The sequence below is a fragment of the Vulpes lagopus genome, chromosome 15 (assembly GCF_018345385.1).
Source record: "Vulpes lagopus strain Blue_001 chromosome 15, ASM1834538v1, whole genome shotgun sequence".
Lineage (NCBI taxonomy): Eukaryota > Metazoa > Chordata > Mammalia > Carnivora > Canidae > Vulpes > Vulpes lagopus.
The window spans coordinates 28260189-28286021 of record NC_054838.1 but is presented as its reverse complement, the minus strand read 5'-3'; the positions used below and the strand labels follow the sequence as shown (position 1 = coordinate 28286021).

The window sequence follows — 25833 nt, the reverse complement described above, 5'->3', positions numbered from 1 at the left end:
TTGTGAGGTAGGGTTTATTATCTGTATTTTACTCATGAAGAAACTGAGATTCATAGAAGTTACTAACTTGTCCAAGACCAATAAGCCAGTAAGTAGCAAATGAGGATTTTGAATTTGAATGTTCATGGCACCAACATCCATGCCCTTTCCATCATATCATGTTCATTTCTCCTGTATGAAAAAAGAAAGTGAGATTCTTGCCTGTTTCAGAGACATCACTAGTGGTGACAATATTGAACTAAGTCTTGGATTCTAATTCCTTTATTATTTATAATGCATTGCCAGCTATATTTTCATTTCTGCCAGATTCTGCCAAATTTCTTGTTTTTCATCTAAAACATTGATAAGCTTTAGTTTTTAAAGAAGAAAGGAGTTGGACTTTGATCTTCCCAATACATAATGTTGATAATGGTAGCGAATAAAAGCCTTCTTCCTTTCTGGGGAACAATTGTCTCTCCATAATGAGGGTCACTACTGGCTCTGAAAAGTTCTTTGGAAGTTATTATTCACCTTCCAATCTCTTTGAAGAATGTATTATATAAAGACTATAGCTTGAACAAACTACTGAAGGCTGTAAGTGTACCAGATTTGGGCTCAGGATAATGAAAAAAAAAAAAAGAGTCTCTTATCACTGGAGGTATCTAAACAATAAAATCCATGACTATCTTGTTGAAGGAATTTATATTCTGGGAATAAGATTAGAAGATGTATAAATTTGTTTATCAATCACGCCTTTGCTGGTGTTTCCAGAGGCTAATACTGTGAAACCAGAAATAAATAAGGCTCAGTCCCTGCCCTTGAAGAGCTCCTAGTCTGGTATGGAAAAAAATACTTAGGAGCTCGTGTGGGGAGACAGAAATGGATGCCTGTACCCTGAGTGTTAAGTGAAGGTGCTGCAATTGAGAATTTTGGTTTTTGTGAGTTTTCCCAGAAGAGAATTTCATCCATATTTGTTGCAAATATGTGATGTTCTGAGACTTTACCTTGATACACGATTTTTGAAGGTATCTTGGCACAGTGTGTAGCCACAAAGTTTTTGGGACAACCTGAATCAAGTTGTGCATCATCTTAGCTTTCACAGTGGCATGTTGGGCCCAGGTAAAGAGGCTCTGCCTTGTTGGTGTCCAGGAATAGTCTTCTGGACCCTCATTTTCTTTCCCCAATCAGTCCCAAGCTGATAGACATCTCCTTGACATGCTGGGTGAGAGGACATGAGTATTCTTTGTCAGGGAAGAAATAGGCTCATGGCAGTGGAGAGCTTTTTACCCAGTCCTAAATTATCTTTTGGTCCACGTCCCCACAGTCTTCTCTCTCAAAAGAGATTGTTGAAGAACAACCTAATCTGTCATATATATTCTTCCTGGAAATTAAAAAACGACAAGACTTTCAGTTATAAAGAATATAGACTCTATGGAGAGGAGAATAGGATGCAAATCTTACCCTTTGCTGGAGGCCATTTGTTTTTCTTTATCAGTCTCTCCATCTGCCCAGCAGTAGTTCCAATATCAGGATGACAATAAAATGCCATACCACACTGCTCAAGCCAGTCCAGTATAGACTAGACTTTTCCAGAGCTATTGGAGATGCAGGTTCTTCACTCTATGTATATGCTTAGCCTTTGAAACTCAGTGCTATGGCTCAATATATTCTATTCCTTCTTACCCTTTTTCTGTACTCCTATAGTTACCTCGTGGGAGATGAGCTGTGGGTTGTCATGGAATACTTGGCTGGAGGTTCTTTGACAGATGTGGTGACAGAAACCTGCATGGATGAAGGCCAGATTGCAGCTGTCTGCCGTGAGGTAAGGCCAATGGCCAACCAGCCTTGAGCAGGAAGTGGCCTTTATATCGGTGTCTCAAAGTTCTGCATCTGATGGATCTCAACCTGGGCATTGAAGGTGGGAGAAATTAGCTGAACTCTCCCATTATTAGTTGTTGTTGTTTTTTTTTAAAGATTTATTTATTTATTTATTCATGATAGAGAGAGAGAGAGAGAGAGAGAGAGAGAGAGAGAGAGGCAGAGACACAGATAGAGGGAGAAGCAGGCTCCATGCTGGGAGCCCGATGCGGGACCCGATCCCGGGACCCCATGATCGTGCCCCAGGCCAAAAGGCAGGCGCTAAACCGCTGAGCCACCCAGGGATCCCCCCATTATTAGTTTTTTGTTAGCTGTTTTGAAATTGCTATCATTATGATCTGTTTTTTAAAGATAACTTTATTCTGATTATAAAAGTATATGCCCATTGTAGAAAAATCAAAATTACATACATATATTATAAAATCACTCAATTTCAACCTTAAAGGTGACTGCTATAAATATTTTGTAATAGTTTTCTCTTTTATATGGATATATTTTTAATCACCTTTTTATTTTACTTGCCTATTTTCTTCCATGTGCTATGAAGGAAATAAAACAGTAAGAAGGTAGTAACAAAGGAGGTACTATTTTAAAATAGGGATGGTTTTGCCGTCGATTTGAATAAAGATCTAAATATACAAAAAAGCAAGCCATGCAAAAATCAGGGTAAAATACTCTCAGGCAAAAGAAATAGAAAATGAAACTCAAGTAGGTATTTTTTTCTCCTCATTGCTATTGAATGTCTAAGGTCTGTAATACCCTTTTGTAATAGGGGGAAAAAACCTCTTTATGAAGGCTCTGTGAGAAGCAGTGTCCTCAGGGGATAGCCACATTTTTAAAAAGTTTTAATTTAAATTTGAGTTAGTTAACATATAGTGTAATAATAGTTTCAGGTGTACAATATAGTGATTCAGTACTTCATATATCACCCAGTGCTCATCATAACAAGTGCATTCATTAATCCTCATCCCCTTTTTAACTCATTCCCTTGTCCAACTCCCTTCTGGTAACCATCAGTTTATTCTCTATAGTTAAGAGTCTGTTCCTTGGTTTGCCTTTTTTCCCCCCCCCTTTCCATGTTTGTTTTGTTTCTTAAATTCTACATATGAGTGAAGTTATACACTATTTGTCTTTCTCGAATCGACTTATTTCACTTAGCATAATCCTCTAGTTCAATCCACACTGTTGCACAAATGGCAAATTTTCATTCTTTTTATGGCTGATTAATATTCCATTGTGTGTATGTATGTATGTATCCATTCATCAGTTGGTGGACACTTGAGCTCTTTCCATAATTTGGCTAGTGTAGATAATGCTGCCATAAACATCAGAGTGCATGTATCTCTTTGAATTAGTACTTTTGTATTATTTGAGTAAATATTTAGTAGGCAATTGCTAGATTGTAGGGTAGTTCTGTTTTTAACTTTTTGAGCAACCTCCATACTGTTTTCCAGAGTTACCAGACTAGTTTGCATTCTCACCAATAGTGCAAGAGGGTTTCCCTTTATCCACATCCTTGCCAATACCTGTAGTTTCTTTTGTTGTTGATTTTAGCCATTCTGATAGGTGTGAGGTGATATCTCAATGTAGTTTTGATTTGTATTTCTCTTTTGATCAGTGATGTTGAACATCATTTCATGTGTCTGTTGTCCATTTATATTTCTTTTTTTTTTAAGATTTTATTTATTTATTCATGAGAGAGAGAGAGAGGCAGAGACACAGACACAGACACAGGCAGAGGGAGAAGCAGGCTTCCCACAATGAGCCCGATGTGGGACTTGATCCCGGATCCCGGATTCCGGGATCATTCCCTGAGCCGAAGGCAGACACTCAACCGCTGAGCTTCCCACGCGTCCCCTTTATATTTCTTCTTTGGAAAAATGTCTATTCATGTCTTCTCCTATGTTTTAATTGTATTTATTTTTTGGGGGGTGTAGAGCTTATTAAGTTCTTTACATATTTTTTATATTAACCCTTTATCATTTGCAAACGTCTTCTCCCATTTCTTGGGTTATCTTTTTAGTTTTGTTGATTGTTTCATTTGCAATGCAGAAGCTATTTTTTATGAAGTCGCAATAGTTTATTTTTGCTTTTGTTCCCTTGTCCCTGGAGACATATCTAGAAAGAAGTTGCTATGGCCAATGCCAAAGAGGTTACTACCTGTGTTCTCCTCTAGCATTTTTATGGTTTCATGTCTCATATTTTGGTCTCTAATCAGTTTTGAATTTATTTTTATGTATAGTGTAAGAAAGTGGTCCGGTTTCATTCTTTTGCCTGTTGTGGTCCAGTTTTCCCAACACCATTTGTTGAAGAGACTGTCTTTTTCCTATTGGATATTTTTTCCTGCTTTGTGGAAGATTAGTTGACTATATGGTTCTGGGTTTTCTTTTCTGTTCCATGATCTGTGTGTCTGTTTCTTGTACCTCTACCGTACTGTTTTGATTACTACAGGTTTGTAATATACCTTGCAAGCTGGAATTGTGATGTCTTCAGCTTTGCTTTTTTCTTTTTCAGCTTGCTTTGGCTATTTGAGACCTTTTGTGGTTCCATACAAATTTTAGGATTGATTGTTCTAGCTCTGTGAAAAATGCTATTGGTATTTTGATAGAGATTGCATTGAATGTGCAGATTACTTGGGGTAGTACAGACATTTTAACAATATTTGTGATTTCAATCCAGGACCATGGAGTAACTTTCCATTTCTTTGTGTCATCTTCAATTTCTTTCATTAGTATTTTAGAGTTTCAGAGTATAGGTCTTTCTTTTTCTTTCTTTTTTTTTTAAGATTTATTTATTTATTTATTTATGATAGACAGAGAGAGAGAGAGAGAGAGAGAGGCAGAGACACAGGAGGAGAGAGAAGCAGGCTCCATGCCAGGAGTCCGACATGGGACTCGATCCTGGGACTCCAGGATCGCGCCCTGGGCCTCCAGGATCGCGCCCTGGGCCAAAGGCAGGCGCTAAACCGCTGAGCCACCCAGGGATCCCCGAGTATAGGTCTTTCATCTCTTGGTTAAGTTTATTCCAAAATCTTAGACTTTGGTGCAATTATAAATGGAGTTGATTCCTTAATTTCTTTTTCTTCTGCTTCATTATTGATATGTAGAAATGCAACAGATTGCTGTACATTGATTATATATCCTGCAACTTTATTGAATTTGTGCATCAGTTCTAGCAATTTTTTGGTGGGGTCTTTTGGGTTTCCCATATAAAGTATCATGTCATCTGCAAATAGTGAAAGTTTGACTCCTTCCTTACTGATTTGTATGCCTTTTATTTCTTTTTGTTGTCAGACTACTGTAGATAGCCATTATTTTTTTGTATTTCTAGCAAGACCTGAGCTGAGGTCAAGAGCCAGATGCTCAACTGACTGAGCCACCCAGGCACCCCAGCCATATTTTTATTAGAGCAAGAAGATGAAGAAAATATTCAGAGTAGTTGAGGATATTGGGTGTTTTGCTGACTGGAACTTTCCAGTAGCCCAATAATAGAGTTTGGGAGTTAAGGAAAGAGGAGAAGCTTAGGTTTAGAGTATTGACAGGGTTAAATTTAATAGTATGAGAGGGTCTGATGATTTAAGACCTGGAGGCATTCAGATGAAATAATGTAGTTGTATATTTAATTAACGTTAGGAAAAGTAAAGCCATATAAAATCAGTTTCATCCTAGAAAATATGATCACCTTTTCATTAAAAATCCAAGAAATCAAGGATCTAGAACACACACACACACACACACACACACACACACACACGTTAAGAATTAATACAAGCCCAGGACTCTTAGGAGCTGTGGCTTCTTTTCTCTGCTGTACTGCTAATGCAGTGTTTCTCAATTTTTTTGTCCTCTCTCCCCTAAGGAGTCTTTTAACACATTTTTTCCTAATCACATTCCCCCCATGAAGTATTAATACCATAGATATACTGCATATCTGTTTATATATCGTGGCCCTTTGGAAAGCCACATACCACAATAATGTCTAAACTATTTTTCAGGGCAGCCCTGGTGGCTCAGTGGTTTAGCGCTGCTTTCCATCCAGGGCCTGATCCTGCTTTCCATCCAGGGCCTGAACTGACTTTCACTGGTTGAGGATACATGCATATATGTACTTAAGGAAATCAATTTGCCTCAACTTATTTATCTTTAAAATGGGAATTCATTGTGTGTGTGTGTGTGTACACATACCTTAGGGGTGCCATATGGATCAAAAAGCCCTTGGAAAAAAATTTAAATATTACATAAAAATTTTAAATTTTTTATTATTTTTTAAAGATTTTATTTACTTATTCATGAGAGACACAGAGAGGCAGAGACACAGGCAGAGGGAGAAGCAGGCTCTCTGTGAGGAGCCTGATGTGGGACTCTATCCTGGATCCCAGGATCACTCCCTGACCCGAAGGCAAACTCTCAACTGCTGAGCCACCCAGGCGTCCCTAAAAAATTTTAAATACTAAGTAAATCTGGATCCCTGGGTGGCGCAGCGGTTTGGCGCCAGCCTTTGGCCCAGGGCGCGATCCTGGAGACCCCGGATCGAATCCCACATCAGGCTCCCGGTGCATGGAGCCTGCCTTCTCCCTCTGCCTGTGTCTCTGCCTCTCTCTCTCTCTCTCTCTCTGTGACTATCATAAATAAAAAAATTTAAAAAAAAATTTAAAAAAAATTAAATACTACGTAAATCATCCCCCTTTTAAAAAAGTTTTATTGAGATATAATTCATATTACCATATAATCCACCCATTTTAAAGTATATAATTTAATGGTTTTTGATATATTGAGCTGTACAGCCATCACCATAATCAATTTTAAAACATTTTCATCACTCCCCTCCTCCAAAAAACTCCTTACCCATTAGCAGGTACTGCCCTACCCACCCCACTTCTCAGCCTTCCCAGCCCTATGTAACCACTAATCTATTTTCTGTCTCTATAGATTTACTTATTCTGGACATTTCCTATAAATGGAATCATAAAATAAATGCTCGTTTTGTCACTCGTTTATTTTCCTTAGTGTATTTTGAAAGTTCATCCATATTATAGTATATATTAGTGCTTCATTCTTTTTATTAAAATACAGGATTGCATTTATTTATCATCCATTAATTGATGGATATTTGGGTTATTTCCGCTTTTTGGTTACTATGAACAATGCTACGTACTTGTATTTTTGGATGAATGTTTTCATTTCTCTTGTATATATGCCTAGGAGTGGAACTTCTGCTCATACAGCAACTCTGTGCTTGTTTGAGAAATGGTCAAACTGTTTTCCAAAGTGGCCATACCATTTTATGCTCCCACAATGTATGAGAGTTCTAATTTCTTGAAATCAATTTTTTAATATAATTTTTGACATCCAAAGGCCAGGGCCTCCAGCTCCCTAAGGAAAATAACTCTTTTTCAGAGAAATGCTACTTCTGAATATTGGTTTGTTCTTAATTTAGCCATTAGTATGTTCTTAGTGAAATATTAATTTGAGAACATTTAAATAGTATTTTCCAATTGGTTTGTGTCTTTAGTGTTTTTTAGTTGGTGGAAGCTTCTAAAATTTTAGCTTTGTGTTATGGACTTAAACTAGTAGATTTAGTAGCAAACTTGAGATGATCTTTTCTAATCCCCACATTTTACGGATGGGAAAACAGTAACTTAGAGTAAGTGATTTGTTTAGAATGATATTGTTAGGTAGTGGAAGAATCAAGCATTTTCATTGTTCCATTCAGTCTCTGTGTTACTCATTCTGCCTGCCAATTATACATGTTTTCCAAGGTTCTTTTCTTTCTCCTCTTACCTTCTATAACATTTGCCAGTTCCAACCATTCCTATAACTTAAAGAAAATCACCAAAAAAAAAAAAAAAAGAAAAGAAGATTGATTACCTGGTTACAAATGACTCATAAATATTTATCTCAAGTCCAGATCTCTGTATAGAAGTTAAGACTCATATGTTCATTGTCTACTGAACATTTGTCTGCAAATGTTTGTAGGTATAAAATTGAACATACCCAAAACAGGACAAATTGTCTCCTCACCAAAAACATTTCTCCTGACTTCACTGTTTCTAATATGACTTCATATGTCTCAGATATGACTGCTTTTGTCACTTTCCTCCAGTTTTATTTTTACAAAATCATTTCCATTCTTCCTCAGTAGTTTTGCTTGGGCCTCAGGTTCTTTGTTAAGGATCTAATATTTGGTTAAAAAAAAAAAAAAAACCAAAAAACCAAAAAACCCCACAAAATTCCAAAATACATCAGAGGAACTTCTGTACTTAAAGAAAACTATTGTAAGATGTATTATAATAAGGTATATTATAAAAAAGGCATAAAGCAGCACCAAGTTGGAAGAGTGCTTAGCTAGCCAGGAGATGGGAGACTAGGCTGTAGACCTGCCTTGCTACAGATTTAGAACAACTTCTTTACTCACTGGGACCTCACTTTGTCATAAAATGAGGAGGTTGGATTAGTTGATTTTCTCTAAGTCTTCATTTGTAAGTCCTTTCTCTCTCCCTTTGCCCACCCACTTTAACAGTGCCTGCAGGCTTTGGAGTTTCTGCATTCGAATCAGGTCATTCACAGAGACATCAAGAGTGACAACATCCTGTTGGGAATGGATGGCTCTGTCAAGCTAAGTGAGTAGGAGTGATGATACTTCTCTTCCTGATGGGACCCTGTGGGGGGGGGGGGGGCTAATCATGTAACTGTAGCTACAAGACTCAGTAAAAGGGGGCGGTGGGGAAGAGACTTCAGCAGTGTCTTTACTTACAGGCACCTTGGAGATATTGCAGGTTAGTTCCAGACCACTGCAGTAAAACAAACCTTGTGATAAAGCAAGTCAAATGAATTTTTCCCAGTGTATATATTTGCACTATATTATAGTCAGTTAAGGGTATAATAGCATTATGTCTAAAAAACATGTACACACCTTAATTAAAAAGAATACTTTTTAAAAAAAGATTTATTTATTTATTCACGAGAGACACAGAGAGAGAAAGAGAGGCAGAGACATAGGCAGAGGGAGAAGAGAAGCAGGCTCCCTGCAGGAAGCCTGGTGCAGGACTCAATCCGGGATCCCAGGATCATGCCCTGAGCCCATTCAACTGCTGAACCACCCACGTGTCCCAAAAAAATACTTTATTGCTAAAAAATGCTAACCATTATATGAGCTTTCAGTGAGTCATAATCTTTGTGCTGGTCTTGCCTCGATGTTGATGGCTGCTGATTCATCAGGGTCATGGTTGCTGAAGCCTGGGGTGGCTATGGTAATTTCTTAAAATAAAACAATAATGAGGTTTGCTGCATCAACTTCCATTTCACAAATGATTTCTTTGTAGCACGCGATGCTGTTTGATAGCATTTTACCCACAGTAGAACTTCTTTCAAAATTGGAGTCAATCCTTTCAAACCCTGCTTTACCAATTTCGTTTATGTAAGGTTTTTTTTTAAATTTTTATTTATTTATGATAGTCACAGAGAGAGAGAGAGGGGCAGAGACACAGGCAGAGGGAGAAGCAGGCTCCACGCACCGGGAGCCCGATGTGGGACTCGATCTCGAGTCTCCAGGATCGCGCCCTGGGCCAAAGGCAGGCGCCAAACCGCTGCGCCACCCAGGGATCCCAGTTTATGTAATATTTTGAATGCTTTGTGTCATTTCAACCATCTTCACAGCATCTACACCAGGAGCAGATTCCTTTTCAAGAAACCATTTTCTTTGCTCATCCATGAGAAGCCACTCCTCATCTGTTCAAGTTTTATCATGAGATTGTGGCAATTCAGTCACATCTTCAGGCCCCACTTCTCATGCTAGTTCTCTATATTTCCATCATGTCTGCAGTCAGAATATACACATTTATCAATTTAAGTTTCCCATCTTTTATAGGTATAGTTCCTGGTGTCCCAAAACAGTTACATTAGAAACATCAAAGATCACTGGTCACAGATTATCATAACAAATATTATAATAATAATGAAAAAGTTAGGGGCACCTGGGTAGCTCAATGGTTGAGCATCTGCCTTTGGCTCAGGTCATGATCCTGGAGTCCTGGGATTGAGTCCTGCATTGGGCTTCCCACAGGGAGTCTGCTTCTCCCTCTGCCTATGTCTCTGCCTCTCTCTCTGTGTCTGTCATGAATTTAAAAAAAAAAAAAAAGTTAGAAAACAACACAGAGACATGAAGTGAGTAAATGCTGTTGGAAAAAATGGCACTGACAGACTTGCTGATCACAGAGTTACCACAAACCTGTGATGTGCAATAAAATGAAGTATGTCTTTATTTCCTGAGATAGGCAGGCTCTTTATATTACTCAGTACTTTACAGGGTGTGATTTATTTTGTTCATTCATCTATATATTTAACCAAAAAATTTACTGAATGCCCACTATCTGCTAGGTCCTGTGCTGGGCACCAAGGATACTTTTGCCAGTTTTCAAGTAGCTCTCATTCCAGTACTGAAGACATGAAATACGTAATTACAAAATAGAGTTCAGTGTAATTTCTTTGATTCATTCATTCATTCATTCATTCATTCAGTAAACTCTTATCAAATGTCTGTTATACTTGGGCCCTCTAGGAATAAAAAAAAATGAATAAGAAGACATAGTCCTTCCTATCAAAGGCCTCATAATTTAAATAAACACATAATTACAATTTAATGTGAATGAACTATATAAGCAGAACATTTTATTCAAAAGTGTAAGGACCAGTAATCGAGACAAACAGGTGTGTTACAGGTAGATGGGCAGCTATGGGAAGATTGTTAGCAATCTTTGTCCAGAGGCACAGGTTGAGAAACTGATTAAAGCAGGGCCATGCTTGGGGTTTAAGTCTGGGACTCATGCCCAGGAAATAAAGCAAGGACCTCAATTGCCAGATTCTAAGGCATGGGAATGGTCTTCAAGAAGAAAACAGAATTGGGGCAAGTAATCGAGGCCAAACTGGGCAGCTTAGATTTTAATGCCTATTTCTTCTAGTTTGAAGAGTAGTAGGAGGCCAGAAATTATATTTCTTCCTGCTTGTTTTCAAGGTTAAATAGAGAACAGGCTAAGAGCTGGTCATGAAGGTGGCAGTCACGTGATTCTAGCCCTGGAGAGAAAAGGGATTGCAGTGGCTGGGAGTCAGGCAGAACTTGACACCTAGAGATAGGCACATAATCAATACCTATGGAAGGAATATCCTAAATATAAGTCCATTCCTTCTTTTCTTTTCTTTTTCTAGCTGATTTTGGATTCTGTGCCCAGATCACCCCAGAGCAGAGCAAACGGAGCACCATGGTGGGAACTCCATACTGGATGGCACCAGAGGTTGTGACGCGGAAAGCCTATGGGCCCAAGGTTGACATCTGGTCCCTGGGCATCATGGCCATCGAAATGATTGAAGGGGAGCCCCCATACCTCAATGAAAATCCTTTGAGAGTGAGTATTATTAGTCCCATTTCAAGATGTTTGGGCTATTGTCTTTAGTCCCAGGAAATGGGACTTGGACTATTACCAACAGTCTTCAACCTGGATCTGCTTTTCTGGATAAAACTAAGCATTGTTGGATTTTAAATAAGTATAAATACTCAAAGAAAAGAGATACTAATAGTCATTTATTCAACAATTATTTGAATTCCTATAATGTAAAAGAAACTGTTCTAATGCTATGAAAAAATTAATATATAGTAACAGAAGGTAAGTACTATGAAAAAAAGCTGAGTAAGAGGCTTAAGAGAGAGTAACTGGGAAAGAGGGAGAAGTGTGCTATTTTATTTCGAGTAGAGAAGGAAGTCCTCTCATAAGTTACTTGAGCAGGAACCTAAGGAGCAAGCCATGAGATTAATCTGATGCAAGGGTTTCCCAGGTATCAAGTATACAAAGGACTTGATTTAAGAACACACTCGTTGTATCCTGAAGAAAACCAAAGAGGCCAATGTCCCTGAGTGAGTGAACAGGGTGGAGGATAGTAGACAAGGTCAGAGAACTAGCAGGGGGCCGAATCAGGTAAGACCTTGTGACCATTGTGAGAACTTGGCTTTTATTCTGTAAGAGATTGGAAGCCATTCGAGGATTTTGAGCTGAGGAGTAGTATAACCTAATTTATGTTCTAAATTAACCATTTTGACTGCTTTTATGGAAAACAGACTGAAATACTATGATAATCGTTCAGGTAAGAATGGTGGCTTAGACTGTATTGGTGGCAATAGTAATAAAGAGTGGTTAAAATCAGGAAATACCTTGAATATACAGCTGACAAGATGAAATAGGTATCAGAGAAAGAGGAATCAACAATGCCTATAAGATTTTGGGCCCTAACTGCTGAAAAAATTAAGTGCCATTTACTGAGATGGTTGAAGAGCAGGTAAAATGGGATAACCAAGTTGGTTTTGAATGTGGTGATTTGAAATGTTTATTAGACATCCAAGTGGAGATATTGAATAGAATTGGGCATGAGTCTGGAGTTCAAAGGTGAGAGGTCAGGGCTATAAATTTGTCAGGAGGTAGTATATCGTTCGTTTACTTAAAGCATAGAAGATTGATGCAATCACTCACCAGGAAATAAGAGTTAAGTATTGAGCCCTGGGGTACTCTCAGGCTTACAGGTTGGAAGAACTAGCAAAGTAGACTAAGGAGTAGCCTTATTAGTAGGAGGAGAACTGAGAGAAGTGTGTCCTGAAGGCCAAGACAATGAAGTGTTCACAGAAGAAGGATGGACCACCATGTAAAATGTCACTAATAGATCATGTAAGACTGAGAAATAAACATTAGATTTGCCAATGTGGAGGTTAGTGATGAGCTTGACAGTATCAGTGGAGTCATAGCAATGAAATGAAAGCCTGATTAAAGTAAATCTATCAGAAGGGAAGAAGTTGTTGAGATGGCATGTGAAGCAATTGTATTGTTTAAGAAATTTTGCTCTTAAGGGAACAGAAATGGAGCAGGAACTTGAGGGTTTTGGTTTTATTTTTTTAAGATGATATTATTTTTAACATGTTTGTGTTGCTGATAAGAATAATGTAGTGGAGAGGAGGAATATAGTCATATACAAGAGAGAAGTGATACCTGTAGGAGTGATATCCTTAAGTACATGAGAGGTGTTGGATCAAATATTGAAGGAAAGAGTATGAGATTCGAGTATGGACAATTTATCCATTATAATAAGAGAGGGAAGGTAGAGTATATGAACACAAATGCAAATAGTAATTTTGGTCATGGGCAGATAAGAGAATTATTCTGATGGCTTTTATTTTCTCATTTCTTGGAACCTTCCATCCAGTGCAGAATTGTGTGTGTTTTGGTGTTGATATGTGGTCTTATCTTAACTGGTTACCTCTTGGATAGCTCTGATTATTGGAAAGTGCTTCAGTGTACCAAACTGACACTGCCCAAAGGTCCCAGCTTTGCCCTCTGATTCTACATACCATCTTGCCCCATCTTACAGTGGCCTATTGAAGATGATGATCAGTTGGGTGTGATAGAAATAAAACTGGAATCACATTAGAACCAGAGGACATAAGCTCATATGAATAACTTGGTCCCAGGCATATTTCTTCATGTTTCTGGACTTTATCTGTGAAATGAGAATGATGATTCTTGCCTGGTCTATTATTCATATTTATTGTGGTCTTTAAATGAGATAGTGTTTGTGTAGATACTTTATGAATTAAAGTGCTGAGTGCTTTTTTAAAAAAAAAACCTGTCTCATAAGATTGTTCATGTTAGGGGACAGGGAGGTAACAGGGAAACATATTGTTGCTTTATGGAACACTTTATTTTTATATTCCTCTCTTATTAGAAGCAAACAGTTCTTAGGTGACTAAGGTGAAGACATCAGGAGTAATTTCCTCCAGCAAGTGGCAGATAGGTGTTTAACTAACCAGGCTAAGTGAATAAATGAATAATAAACCCTCTAGATCTATAATCAAGAATAATAATAAACCCATGGGTCTGGAACACACTTTATAAGTTTATAAGTGCTTTCCAAAATACTATCTTGTTTTATTTTTACAGACCTGTAAGATAGGTACTATTCTCATCCCTATTTTACAGATGAGGAATTTGGAAGTTCACTGGCTTGCATGTGGTCACATGGCCTTTTAAATGTTAACTCTGATCCTTAGGTCGTTTTCTTTCCAGTATACCAAAGCTACTCTTTGTGTCCTAAAGGCATAAAGCAGCTGACCATCTTTCTAGAGGACAGGTCTGGGCGCTTAAGAACTCCCGCTAGAGCTTAAGGTGATTCTCCCATTTGTATTGCCAGGCCTTGTACCTCATTGCCACCAATGGGACCCCAGAGCTTCAGAACCCAGAGAAGCTGTCAGCTTTCTTCCGGGACTTTCTGAACCGCTGTCTTGAGATGGATGTGGAGAAGAGAGGTTCAGCTAAAGAGCTGCTGCAGGTAATTGTCTCTATGCAGGGAAGCTCCAAATTCAAGAGATCACTAAACCAAGACTTTTTTGCTTCATTTTTGTCTGTAAGGCACTACTAGGCTTCTTTCCTACACTTCCCACACTCAATTTATATTCCTTGTTCCCTAACTGCCTTTATCTCTGGACCTTTGTTCATATTATTCCCTGAGGCTCTTCCTCAGTCTGTTAAATTCTGTACATGTTCATAGACTCAGCTTAAAAATCTACTTTTTGAGCTCCTGTTGAACTTTGCCTGTAACTTTCATCAGCACTTCTTTTGTTTTGCCTGAATTAGAGTTGTGGGGACCCTGGAGTCGAGGGTTTACCAAGCTTTTTATACTTCCACCTGCTTAGTCCTGAAATTACATAATTATTTCACACGGTTGCAAAAACTGCTTTTAGCAGGCCACCACATAAGTATCACATTCAGCTTTATGATGGTGATTAATCTGTAGGCATGCATAGTTGGTTACTTTATTATGAGGACCAAGAGCAACTTAGCAAGGCAGGGCATACCTACTGTGTTAAAGTTAGTTTCGAATGACTCTGTCTTTCCCACTAGATTATAACTTCTATCTTTTTAATTTCTGGGTCTCCTCTTATACCTAGTACCTTAGAAAAGGTATTCAGAAAATATTTATTGAATTGAATGAAATTACTTAAAGTATTCACTTTCATTGAAATGCTACCTTCTAGAATATATTTAGCATCTCTTTGTAGTCAGGGTTATGGATTTACAGAGCACTGGTCCATTAGATTTGAGATTTGGGCTCTACCAACTGTAACCCATTAGTCTCTAGGATCCTTTGGGACTGAAAATACCTTGTATCAGGCAATACCATGTAGGTTCCCTTTGCCTTCCATATGCGATTTGCTCTGGAAATCCTAGGCATGGGAAAATAATTCAGATAGTACTCTAAGCCTATAATTGGTGAAGATATTGTTAATTAGGTACCAAATTATAATTGAAAGATTAGTGCCCTCTAGAGTTTTCTTCCTGACACCTAAGTAACAATAAATGCATTATATTGAATCTTTACCACACTGTAGGCACTAAGTGCTTTATATTTTCATCTGTTCCTTATGACCACCCTGTGATTTATAGGTTCTACTATTCCCATTTTTATAGGTGGGCAAGTGAGGTTTCAAGTGTTTGGTGACTTTTCCATGATTATGTAGCTAATATGCAGTGGACCCAGGGTGTTTTTGTTTTTTATTTTTTTTTTTTAAGATTTTATTTATTTATTCATGAGAGACACAGAGACACAGGCAGAGACACACACAGGCAGAGGGAGAAGCAGGCTCCATGCAGGGAGCCCGATGTGGGACTCGATCCCGGGATCCAGGATCATGCCCTGGGCCGAAGGCAGACGCTAAATATTGGGCCGCCCAGGGATCCCGGACCCAGGGTTTTAACCCATGTCTATTTGGCTCTCAAGTGTGTATGCTCTTGGCCACTGCTCTTTTGTCTCAAAGAGTGCTAAAACTGAAAGGGCTTTAGGGCTTATCTCTTATACTTTATTATACGGAGTAGGAAACTGAGGCCTCCCAGATGGATCTTGGATCATGCTGCTTTCTCAACCCAGAGGGAAGTTATAGAAACATGTGATTTGTTAACAATGGCTCTTAAACTTGTTACTGTACATTGTAAATATTCAAAACCATGATTTTGGGTATCTTTTTTTTTTTTTTTTTGGGTATCTTAAATCACAAAGCTTCACATCTGTTTCTCCTGTGGGAACACATATATGGACAAAAATACCTAGGGTATTATGTTAGAATTTGTATCTTTATGATTTAGTCAAAATCTTTTACTTGAATCTTTCATATTAATTTCTTGTTTTCAGTGCCTTTTTATATCCTATCTCTGTCCGAAAAGAACATGAAGCAACTTCCAGTAATGAATGTGTATATATGCCTATATAATATACAATATGATTAATAAAAAGGACTTATAAGGATGGCAGAAGATCAAATACGCTAATCATCTGAGTTAGGTTTGTTTAAACATCAAATTTGGTTCTCAATTTCCTGGTGACTAGGACAGAAAGGAAATGTGATAGCTTCTATATTTCTTATCAAATGGAAAAACATAACATCCTCAAGACACAAAGCCTTTTTACTACTAAATGTAAGAAAAATCATTTTTAGTTAAGAGGCTCTGAGTTACATAATGAATTGTTTTCCATAACAATTTTGCTGAAAATGTAGATGCAGTTTTCATACAGTGTTTTCTCCAAAATGGTCTTCTTAATTGTTGGGGGTGTGGCCCAAAGCATAGCCCAGTAAAAGTGATCTGGGAAAGGACCAAGCTATTGAAGGCTTTATTGGATTCAGAGAGAATAATAAATCCCTAGATCAGTGCTCCTGAAATGCAGTATTACAATATACCATTGGGTCATGATCAATCAATACCTTTCCCTAGAGATGATTATTCCAATTATCACCATTTAGTCATACCTAATATAAAATGGAATCATACAATATGAAATCTCTCTTGTCTGGCTTCCTTCACTCAACATAATTAATGTCTGTGAGATTCATCCATTGTCAGTGTATCAATTATTCATTCTTTTAGATTGCTGTGTGATTTTCAGTATAGTATTATAAAATACAACATTTCATTCTTTCATTCTCTTAGACATTCTTTTTAGTTTTGACTGTTGTAAGTAAAACTGCTATGAATGTTCTTGAGTGTGTCTTTTGGTGGATACACAAGCTCATTTCTTTTGGAAATATACCTGCAAGTGGAAATGCTGGGATATAACATAGATGTGTGTTTAAGTAGTAGGTAGATACTGCCCAACAGCTTTGCTTTCCAAAATGGTTCTTTAGCTTTTAAAGATGTCATTCAACTTGGGAATGATTTGAAGCTTTCCAGGCAGCACCTTGTGCAAATATGGATGCCCCTAACATCTTATGGTGGTTACTGAGGAAGAATGGTAAATAGTCATGCATCTTTGCTCTTTTTTTTTCTTTCTAGCATCAGTTCCTGAAGATTGCCAAGCCCCTCTCCAGCCTCACTCCACTGATTGCAGCAGCAAAGGAGGCGACCAAGAACAATCACTAAAACCATGCTTCCTCCAGCCTCATTGTGCCAAGACTTCTGTGAAATAAATGCTCATTTTAGAAATTCCAACCCCTGATGCCCTCTCTTCCTTGCCTTGCTCCTCCCATTTCCTGGTCTAGTGCTCTCATGACTTTGACCCTTAAAAACCATGTGTCCAGCGTTGAAGAGAACTGCAACTGACTAATCAGATGATGGCCATTTCTTAATAAGGAATTTTCTCCCAATTTGTGGTTGTGAGAGTGATTTATGATCAAGGGCTTATATCAATAAATCCTCGGACTCCTGTTTCTACACAGCAAAATCTTCTCTTCCCACCCCAGTCTCACACCCTCCAGTCAGCTTTTGACTCTCTAAATTTTTGGCTTTATAATATTCAATTTGTTATCAGTTGAGATTTCTTTAGTGCTTGCTTTTCTGAGACTGAACTGCCCAAATACCTATCGTACTTGAAAATTGGAACAGTGTGAGGAGTGCCGTGATAATTTGCCGGGGACATGAAATGGCTCATCTTCCTGGACCATGGCTTTGGCGCAGCTGATCCTGATATGGGAGAGAAAGCTACCATGTTTTTCCTGTGTGTGTGCTTCTAGCAGCTATTTGGGAGGATCTTCAACTAGTAGTGCTCCCCATGCTATTTCTTGTGAAAAGTTCTTGGCTATGTAGCGGCTTTTGACTCCCTACATCCCCTAGGCTGCTGCCCCAATTCTGTCTTTGTTTAGAACATTGAGAGGTTTCCTAGGGCACATGCTGGGTGAGAACAGTGTGAGAAGTCAGGGAAAAAAATTTAGCTGCTTTTAGAACAAAGCTAGGTATCAACCTCTGTCCAGCTGTACCCTATGTGTTGTTTAAAGAACTCAGTCTCTTTTTCCATCTGGGATAAGAAGCTGAAAGATTAACTTAGATCTTTGGATGGCCTGAGTTTTTGGGCCAGAGGGAAGGATCTCCAACTCTGAAACTATGTGTTAGTTTTGGATGGATTTGGCTACTTGATAAGATACTCTGCCAGCTGTGAGGGGACCCTGTTTTTACAATGCATGGCCAAGCTCTCTGCAAATGGAAATGCTTGCACTGGGTGTTGGGGATGTTTGCTACCTCCTGCTATCTTTGTGGTTTTGGTCCTCCCACTATGATAGGACCTCTGGCCAGCATTGTGGCTTGTCATGTCAGTCCCATTGGCTACCTTGTCATGCTGTGAGGTACCACTGCCTCTTGCGGCACAAGTTTTATTTCCTTCAATAAAAGGAGATGAAAATATTCTGCTTGGAGTATGCCTCTTTTCCTTTCCCCCTTTCTTTTCTAGTTTTTAATTTTGAAATAATTTCAAACTTAAGTAAACTTAAATATATATGTGTGTGTATATATATACATATATAAAATAAATATGTATATATATTTTTTCTTCCTGAATGATTTGAGATTAAGTTGCAGTAAGATGCCCCTTTACCACTATGTGCTTCAGTGTGTATTTTTTCTTAACCCTTTAATTTTAATTATAAACTAAGAGTAATGGGCCAAAAATGCTTATATATTATAAGGTATTGAAGGCTCAGGCAAGTATGGAAACTGAGAAGTCCCTTGATCCACATCTGCAAGTTGGAGGCCCATGAATGCCAGGGATGTAGTTCAAAGGCCTGAGAGCCAGAGAGCCAGTGGTGTAGATGCCAGTCAGTCTGATGTGTAAACCAGGAGCACCCAGGGCAGGAGGTCATTGCAGCAGCACACTCCACTTTTTTGTTCCATGCAGGTCTTCAACTAATCTGATGATGCCCACCCAGCCAGGGTCTTCTGCTTTACTCAGCCTGCCAATTCATATGCTAATCTCTTCTGGAAACACCCTCACAGACACACACAGAAATAATGTTTAACCAGATACTGGGCATCCCATGGCTCAGTGAAATTGACACAGAAATTAACTATCACACACTCCATCCCCACCCCCCAGGTGAAGGAGATAACTCCAGTAGGGAGTAAGTGAGCTGACACCTTTTATAGTGCTATGTGGTTATGACTTTTAGATCTAGGGGGCAAAAGTGAAAAGGCTGGTGACCCCCAGTGTTGTCTTACAGAAAAAAAAAAAAGGTTCAGGAGATCTTGCATGCACTTACTGAAAGGACAAGTACAATTGCATTGCTTGTATGTAACACAGAAGGAATGTTAGATGATGATATAGCCCATCAGAAGACAGGTGTGTTATACCTCCTTTAGATTGCAGTGGTAAACTGGTTAGTCTGATAAGGCCTGAGGAATTCTTAGCTGATTGTCCCTCTGGGATCTTAGAATCATGGAATTGTCTGATAGCTGGGCATTAAAACAGAAGCACTGCCTGTCCTGTGAACTTTACAAGGCTCTTATTTAAGTATTATTATTATAGGGATGACTGTTTACTAGTTGTATATCTAGAGATCTACTCAGATAACGGAACGTTCTTCCTGCCCAGCCAGTTTAACACAGCATATTCCTATGCCTTTTATTGTCTGCAGAGTGTGGAAGCACAAATGATCTCACAGTTTCTATAGGTCAAATGTCTGAGCACAGCATGGATAGATATTCTGCTCAGAGTCTTATTAGGCTGAAATCAAGGTATTGGCCAGAGCTATAGTTTATCAGGGCCTTGAAGTCCTCCTTCAGGCTCACTGGTCATTGGCAGAATTCATTTCCTTGTGGTTGTAGGACTGAGGTCCTCATTTTCTTTATAGCTGTCAGCCAAGGACCATGGTCAGCTCCTAGAGGCTGCCAATAGTGTCTTGCCCCATGGCCCTCACAGACAATTTACAAAACAATGTTTGCTTTATTCCAGGTTAGCCAGAGCACATCTCTCACTTTGGCAACTAGCCAGAGAAAACGCCTCTTTTAAAGGGCTCTTGTGGTTAGGTCAGGCTTATTTAGATAATCAACCTGTTTTAAGGTCACCTAATTTGGGAGCTTAATTACATCTGCAAAACCCCTTCACCTCAGTACTTAGATTATTGTTTGGGAAAATGGGAAAGTTACGTACAGCAAAGGCTGGACACCTTGGGGGGCTTAGTCCATTCAGGCTTCTATAACAAAATGCCATAGACTCCGGGTGGCTTATAACCAACAGAAATTTATTTTCCACAGTTCCAGAGGCTGAGATATCCAAAATCATGGTATCAGCATGGTCAGGTCCTGGTGAAGGCCCTCTTCCAGGTTGCAGACTGCTAACTTCTTGCTGTGTCCTCACATGGCAGAAGGGATTAGGGAGCTATATGGGCTCTTTTCTTCTTTATTTAAAGATTATTTATGTGAGAGAGAATGAGCAGTGGGGAGAAGCAGACTCCCCGCTGAGCAGGAAGCCCAGTGCAGGGTTGATGCAGGGCTCCATCCCAAGACTTGAGATCATGACCTGAGCCAAAGGCAGATGCTTAAGCAGCTGCCTAGGTCCCCCTGGGTTCCTTTTTCTAAAAGCACTAGTCCCGTTCATGAGGGCTCCACCTTCATGACCCTAGTACCTCCAAAGCCCCCACCCCTTTATACCATCATTTTGAGCACTAGGATTTCAATATATGAATATGAAGGGTAGGGAGATACACTCAGACTATAGCAGGGTCATCTTAGAATTCTGTTGAGCATATCCAGGAAGGGGCTATTTGCTCTCAGCCATCTGTTAAGGACCTAGGAATTAAGGGGTGGGGAAATAACTGGAATAGTATACCTGTAGTGCAGGGACCTGAACCCAGGTATTCCTTTCCAAACATCTGTACTTTTTTTTCCTACCCTAATTCTCTTTGGCAGTTGGGAAGTCTGAATAATACACTGTATCGAGAATAGGCAGACACCAACCCGAAGGCACTGCTAGAGCCATGAGGCTGGCTAGTGGTGACCCAATTCAAATGAAGTTACACTAACACCTTTATCCTGCATTTGATGTTATTGTATAACTACCTTGTAGGCACTGTGCAAGGTGTTCTCACTGCTGGCTGTAAGTAAATGCAGTGCAACTATTGTGGAACCATGGAGGAAGGAGATGGGTGGTGATGGGCTACTCCTGGACTCCTGTTAAGGTCATTTTGCTGGGTAAGATATTATATTTTCAGGAGAAGCCTCTCACCAGAAATAAGGGGATACCCAAAACCATGGGAGACATTTGAAGGAAGTATGTCCTGTCTTATACTTGGATCTCTTCAAGAGAACCATCACCCAGGCTATCCCGTTCTTCTAGGCATCTCTTATTGACAACAGATCCTTTGCTAATCTGTCACCATGCTGGATCAGTCATCAGTTGATGCAGCAAGGGAGAGCTGGAAGCACTCAAGCGTTTAACATTTACCTACTGTGAATTTCCTATCCTACTCTACTGAATCATACTACCCACTACCTGCCTATAAAACTATCAATAATGGACTTAGGTTCCATGTCTAGCTCTTCCTCTACTTCCTGGGATGACACAGAATTCTTGGTCATTGGAAAAGGATTGGGAGTAATCCTGTAGGCCTTGGTTAGACTTTATTTAAGCCCTGTAACTATGAATATTGGCCTTAACTTCAACACAATGTATGCATGTGCGCGTGCGCGCGCACGCGCGCGCGCGCACACACACACACACACACACACAACTTTGGATTGGATAATATGTTTCACCTAGGCTGTTTTCTTGTGTGGTCAAACGACCTTCACCTGTTTGCCTCCAGTAATCATGACCTGTAATCCTGAGGTAATAACCCAGCTACTTCATGTTTTCTGGGATTATCAGGCCCCCCATAGCCACCACCTGGCCTTGACATAGAAGAGAAAACTTCCCACTGGGTACTGAGGAGAGAGGACACCATAGTCTTATTCCTAAGTGGGGATAATTGGAGCTGAAGACCATAGGAAATCTACCAGTTATGCTAGGCTAATAGTTAATGAGATCACTCAAGCCATCCAGCAGATTAGCCTAGACTCCTTAGGCTGGGTGGTTTTATTTTCATTTATTATTGTTATTTTAACCAGGGTGGATTTAGAGCACAAAACTGATCTCCTTAATCCTATAGCCAAAGGGCTATCGGTGCTCTAATCAACAATTCCTCTTGTTTATGGATTATGATTAGTGGCAAGGAGAATAATCAGTATTCTGCATACAGGAAAAGGCAGTATGGTTATTTAGTGTATTGCAACCTGGTACCCCTTTTTCTTGTCTGAGTCTGAGCTCCCTTAGCCCTGGTTTCATGGCATTCCCTATTCCAGTGATTTTCAAATTGTGCTTCCTACACCAGCAGCATTAGCATCACATGAGAATTCTTCAGGAATGCAAGTTCTCACGGTTCTTCATGGATCTGCAATCCGTAGGTAAGTCCTCCAGATGGTTCTGAAATAGCTCAACTTTGAGAATCACTGCCTAGCTATTGTATTAACTATTCTCCAGGGTTGCCTATGGATTGTAATGGTATGTATAACTGCTGGAATGGGGTATGATGTATAGAGGCCACATAGAGATTGGAGGTGAAGAACTACCATGGTTGAGGAATAAGAGTTAACTTGCCCAATATTCTCTGTTGGCTGGCCTCTCAAGAAAGAAGTTGGCCTTTGAGCTCCATGGAAACTAGCTACAGATAAATGCTTAGAGAAATCAGTTCTACTAGAATGCTGATCAGGTCACTTGTCTGCCATAGCAAGATACGATCTTTTGTCCCTGGCCTTGACAGAAGAGAGCCTGTGCATTCTCTTCTGTATGTACGATACAGAAGTATGTATGAATGTATGTATGTATGAAAGTAGGTATGTATGAATGAGGTGGTGGGAAAGGCTTAGGAGCCATGGTTCTGCCATGTCATGCAGCTACTGGATCACAACCCTCATTAGGCCAGCTAATCCATAGCTTTTCAGACCTTTGTTAAAAAAACAACCTTCCTCATTGGTAGTGATGAGGAAGGGAGTTAAATAGGAGATATTATACAATCACATTCAAGCAAGGATCAGAGTCTCATTCCTGTGTGCTGACTTCTAATGGAATGGGCAACGGGGGTCTTCCAAAACTGTTGCTGCTCCTTTGTTCAATGGTTTCCTCCGATAAGTGCTATTCTTAAGGCCTAGTATGTGTCCTGTGTGGTCACGTGGTTTTGCTCTGTTATTCAACTGTATGAATATGCTGACATTATTTATTCATTCTTCTGTTGCTGAGCATCTAGGTTATTTGCTCTCTGTGGCAGTGACATGCAATGCTGCCATGAACATTATTGTATATTTATCCTGGTACTCATAAGCACAAATTTATCTACTAGATATCCTAAGTGTGGAATTGTCGGATCATAGGGCATATATATCTTCAAATTTTAAAGATAATACCTACAAGTTTTCCAGAGGGGTTGTACCAATTGACATCCCCCACTATTGTGGGAATTCATACACATTGCTCAGCCTTGCTCACATTGCTCAGTCAATCCTTGCTAACATTTAATATTGCTGACTAATTCATTGTAACCAATCTGTGTAGTGTAGTGTAGTATTTCATTGTTTTTTTTAGTCTTTTGTGAAGTGTTTTTTCAAATCTTTCCCTCATTTTTTTTCTTTTTTGTCATCTTTTAAATATTTTCTGTTGCTATTCTTTGTATATGCTGGATAATTTTTCTTTCTCAATTTTGTGTTACAAAATCTTTTTGTTGATTGTCTTTTTAAAACTAAACTATATTTTGAGATAAATGTAGATATACATACATGAGAAATAATAGAGAAATAGCCCACATACTCTTTATCCAGTTTCTTTCAATGGTACCATCTCACAAAACTATACCACACTATCACAACCAGATTACTGACATTAATAGAATTAAGATACAGAACAATTTCCATCCCCACAAGGGTTCCTAATTTTGCTCTTTTACAGCCACATCTACTTCCCTCCTGCCCCTACTTCCTTTTTATTATAATTTCCTTCTCTGCTGGCTTTGGGTTTATTTTGCCCTTCTTTTTCTAGGTTCTTCAGGTAGGAGCATAGATTACTCATTTGAGACTTCTTTTTTTCTAATTTATGTATTTAGTGTTGTAAATTTTCCTTTCAGCACAGCCTTAGATGTGACCCACATCTGCATTTTATATGTTGTATTTGCATTTCATTTAGTTCAATGTATGTTTAAAATTTACCTTGAGATTTGTTCTTTGACCCATAGATTATTTGAAGAGGGTTGTTTAGTTTCCAATTTTTTTTTTTTAAGATTTTATTTATGTGAGAGAGCACAAGCAGGGGGAGCTGCAGGCAGAGGGAGAGGTAGAAACAGGCTCCTGGCTGAGCAGGGAGCCCGAAGTGGGGCTCAAACCCAGGACCCTGGAATCATGACCTGAGCTGAAGGCAGTTAGCTGAATGAGACACCTAGGCACCCCAGTTTCCAAATATTTGTAGATTTTCATCTACAGTTGAAACAAGGAAACAATGGATTTGAATCACACTGTGGACCAGATGGATTTAAGAGATATATCCAGAGCATTTCTTTTTTTTTTTTTTTTTAAAGAGCACTGCTTTATTTATTTATTTATGATAGTCACAGAGAGAGAGAGAGAGAGAGAGAGAGAGAGAGAGAGGCAGAGACACAGGCAGAGGGAGAAGCAGATTCCATGCACCGGGAGCCCGATGTGGGATTCGATCCCGGGTCTCCAGGATCAGGCCCTGGGCCAAAGGCAGGCGCCAAACCGCTGTGCCACCCAGGGATCCCCCGAGCATTTCATCCTAAAGCAGCATACACATTCTTTTTGAGTACACATGGGATATCCTTCAGAATAGATCACATAGTGGGTCACAAATCAAACCTCAAAGTACAAAAAGACTGAGATCATGCCATGCATACTTTCAAACTACAACGCTATGAAACTTGAAGTTAATCACAAGAAAAAGTTTGGAAAGACCACAAATACATGGAACATCCTGCTAAAGAATGAATGGGTTAACCATTCTCAAATAACCTAATCTTACACCTAAAGGAGTTAGAAAAGGAAATAAAGCCTTAAAAAGCCTAAAGTCAGCAGAAGAAGGGAAATAATAAAGTTTAGAGCAGAAATTCAAAAAATGGAAACCAAAAAGCCTCATAGATCAATGAAACTAAGAGCTGATTCTTTGAGAGGATTAATAAACTTGATGAACCCCTAGCCAGATTTATCAAAAAGAAAAGAGAAAGAAAAGAGAAAGATTTTATTTATCCAAATAAATAAAATCCAAATGAAAGAGGAGTGATCACAACCAACACCACAGAAATACAAATAATTATTAGAGGCTATTATGAAAAATTATATGCCAACAAACTAGGCAATCTGGAAGAAACAGATAAATTCCTAGAAACATACAAACTGCCAAAACTGAAACAGGAAGAAATAGAAAATTTCAACAGACCTATAAGTAGCAAGGAAATGGAATCAGTAATCAAAAATCTCCCCACAAACAAAAGTCCAGGGCCAGATGGCATCCCAGGGGAATTCTAGCAGGCCTTTAAAGAAGAGTTAATACCTCTTCTTCTCAAACTGTTAGAGAAAAATAGAAATGGAAGGAAAACCTTTTAAAAGATTACTAGCTGCTCTTTGAAAGGTAAATTTGGGGAATGGTAAACTGGAAGTAG

General features: G+C 39.0%; 1 protein-coding gene across 3 annotated transcripts in view; it reads left to right on the top strand.

Annotated features, from left to right (window-relative positions):
• Nucleotides 1-18550, top strand: part of PAK1 (p21 (RAC1) activated kinase 1) — a 145233-nt gene extending 126683 nt beyond the window's left edge. For all 3 annotated transcript variants that reach the window (XM_041730468.1, XM_041730469.1, XM_041730467.1), the window contains 5 exons: nucleotides 1684-1801; nucleotides 8377-8476; nucleotides 11058-11254; nucleotides 14079-14216; nucleotides 17210-18550. In XM_041730468.1, coding sequence (XP_041586402.1) covers nucleotides 1684-1801; nucleotides 8377-8476; nucleotides 11058-11254; nucleotides 14079-14216; nucleotides 17210-17296 — 640 coding nt within the window. In that variant the 3' untranslated portion in view covers nucleotides 17297-18550. The remainder of the gene's footprint in view (nucleotides 1-1683; nucleotides 1802-8376; nucleotides 8477-11057; nucleotides 11255-14078; nucleotides 14217-17209) is intronic.
• Nucleotides 18551-25833: the final 7283 nt, after the last annotated feature.